Below are 2,485 nucleotides of genomic sequence, written 5' to 3' on the forward strand. Positions count from 1 at the left end.
CTCCTCCCAGCGCGGCCCCGAGCTGCCGGGGCAGCTGCGTCCTCCCTCGGACTCTTCCCTCGCAGCCCAACCACGGACAGTTCTTCCTTTCTTGCCAGGCTGTCGCCATCGCCCACGCGGCCGCTCCTGTCTCGCTTTCCTCCCATCTCGGGTGTTTTTCTGCTCAGCTTTGCATCCTCTTGCGCTCGGGAGCAAAGGCCCCTGCCCGCCCGCAGGCGCGCCCGGCCTGCGCGCTCAGCTGCTCCCCGGCCTTCTCTCCTGTAGCCGCGTTTTCTGTCACTGGGGTCTTAACATGCCCTTTCCCTGTGCTGCCTGCGCTGACTGCACCTTTTCCAGGGGCAGAATGCTCACCTCTGAGGCTGTAACTCGGGCAGCTGCTGCTGCGTTTGTGTTTGTAAACCCTGTGCCTCTGGGCAGGTTTGCTAATGCGTTTCAGTTCTTTCTCTCTGAGCCCGCTGGGACTCATCCCACAGTTGCCAGGGTTGTGACTGTCCTGACCACGCAGAGCGCTGAGCGGTTCTTGCGGGGTCTGCACGGCCCGTGCTGCATAGCGGGATGCTGCTCTGTGGTCCTGCCCCGTCACCACTGCATCTGAACCCCGTCAGTAGAACACTGCTGACCCTGCCACCTCAGCCTGTACTTTAGTGCCTTTTAAAGCAGTTCTTCTCTGGGATATCCTCAATGAACTCCTCTCTTTGTTCTTGATTCTGTCAGACTGTTTGTACTTCTTTATTGATCAATGTTAAGGCTGCCATGTAAGTAATTCCCAGGGTCAAGAGTTTGCCACGGCAGTGGTTTTTGTGTGTATATAAACTTGAAATTTTCTTTCTACACTGGAGCTTGGTGTTAACTTGAAGGGAAGATTGTGTTCACCCTTAAAATTAAGAGTTCTTTTGCTAGTGAAAATGCATTGTGAACCCGAAATTACTCCATCTGGTGGTGATAGAAGGTCTCTGGGAGGATATTACTCAAAAGGTGCTGTTGAGGAGCAGCCCGTGCCTTGCTGAAGGCTAACATCACAGACGACACTTAGAGGATGATCAAACATTTAGAGGAGAGTTATCCTCGTGGCGAGGGGACCTGCAGAAATTTGGCACAGCATATCTATAAAACTGGAACAGTGAATCAGTTTGCTCAGCGAAGTATGGAGAGAGCAGGGAAGAGCTCTATCTGAACTAGCAAATTCTAATTCAGAAGGAGAGGAACAAAACTGATTTGGGGAAAGGCAGGATCAGGGGAGGGATTTGGGGAGAAGAGTTTGTCATGAACTAAAAACAAAGCTTGTAATTTTTTTGCAACATGAAATTGGCAGTGTACCTGCAGCAAAAGGGAACAAAGCCAAGATTTAAAAACAAACAAACAAAAAACCCCACAACAAACAAACAAACAAAATCGACCCACAACCCTAAGCCTGCCCTGAATCACTGTTGGCTATTGAAAGTAAAAGCAATAAATGCTTCAGCTTCAGATTTATTGCGATCTGCCATCAATATATATAAGAAAGATTTCAGAATTACTAGCCCAACTGGTGATTACAAACATGCATAATGTTTTAATAGGCCGAAATACTGAAGTGAAAATGAGTCAGAGAAACTTTTTTCCAAGTTAGAAGCTGTTGAAAGTGCCATCCCAGCTGTCAGCATAGGATTGACTGGGCTGGAGGTTTGATCTCGTATTCCCTCGTGAGATTTTGAAGACAAATTATGCTGAAAACCACATCACTGAGTTGTATCAAGAATCAACTGAAGGAGTTAAAGAACTTCAGTTCAAGGGATTCTGTAAGATTTGGTTACATTTCCTGGATCAAACAGCAGACTTATAAAAAACAACCTTTGCATCAGAGAAAAAGTATTTTAGAATGCTAAAATAGTATTGGCCTGCTTTCTCCAGTCCTTTTTGTGTAATTGCATAATGGGAAACACAAACCCAAACCTGGATTTAGTTGTAGCTGAAGAGCCTGTTGCACTGAAACAGAGTTAATGGAGGAAAGTGGCAGCATTATGGGGTACAGGAGCAAAAGTAAGAGTAATGAATGGAAAAGAAACCATCTCCAAAGGTCCGGACGTAAGACTCACTGAAGAATTCTTAACTTTTTAAGAGATAAATATATAAACATTGAATGGGAGCCCAGGAAGACTGAACTTAAGCTCAGTGCTGTTTGCATCTCATATATTGCACTGTTGCACTATATGCCAGTGAGATACGGAGTAATCCTTGACTTCAGTGTCAAGTAAAAGAGAGCACTCCTCAGGAAAGATTGTCCTTTCCTCACCATACCTGTAACTCAGCAACTCAGAATACCTGGGCTTCCAGCCCTTTAAAGGACTTAATCTCAAGCTTTTCATGAGCTGTGGGATGCTGCTCTGTTTATAAAATCCTGCATAGACCAAATACAGGGTAGTTGGAAAAGTGCTACATGAAGAATCCCCTGCCTTCACTGAACATGGTTAAAACAGGCTTTGCTGAATACATGAGAATTCATGTT

At 45.9% G+C, this 2,485-nt stretch overlaps 1 protein-coding gene across 1 annotated transcript in view; it reads right to left on the bottom strand.

Annotated features, from left to right (window-relative positions):
• Positions 1 to 146, bottom strand: part of BTF3 (basic transcription factor 3) — a 7,862-nt gene extending 7,716 nt beyond the window's left edge. Inside the window, exon 1 of the mRNA XM_010006383.1 lies at positions 72 to 146. Within this exon, the coding sequence (XP_010004685.1) occupies positions 72 to 146 (75 nt within the window). The remainder of the gene's footprint in view (positions 1 to 71) is intronic.
• Between the last annotated feature and the right edge of the window lie 2,339 nt (positions 147 to 2,485).

Source organism: Chaetura pelagica, unplaced genomic scaffold (assembly GCF_000747805.2).
Source record: "Chaetura pelagica isolate M959 unplaced genomic scaffold, ChaPel_1.0 scaffold559, whole genome shotgun sequence".
NCBI classification, from domain to species: Eukaryota; Metazoa; Chordata; class Aves; order Apodiformes; family Apodidae; genus Chaetura; species Chaetura pelagica.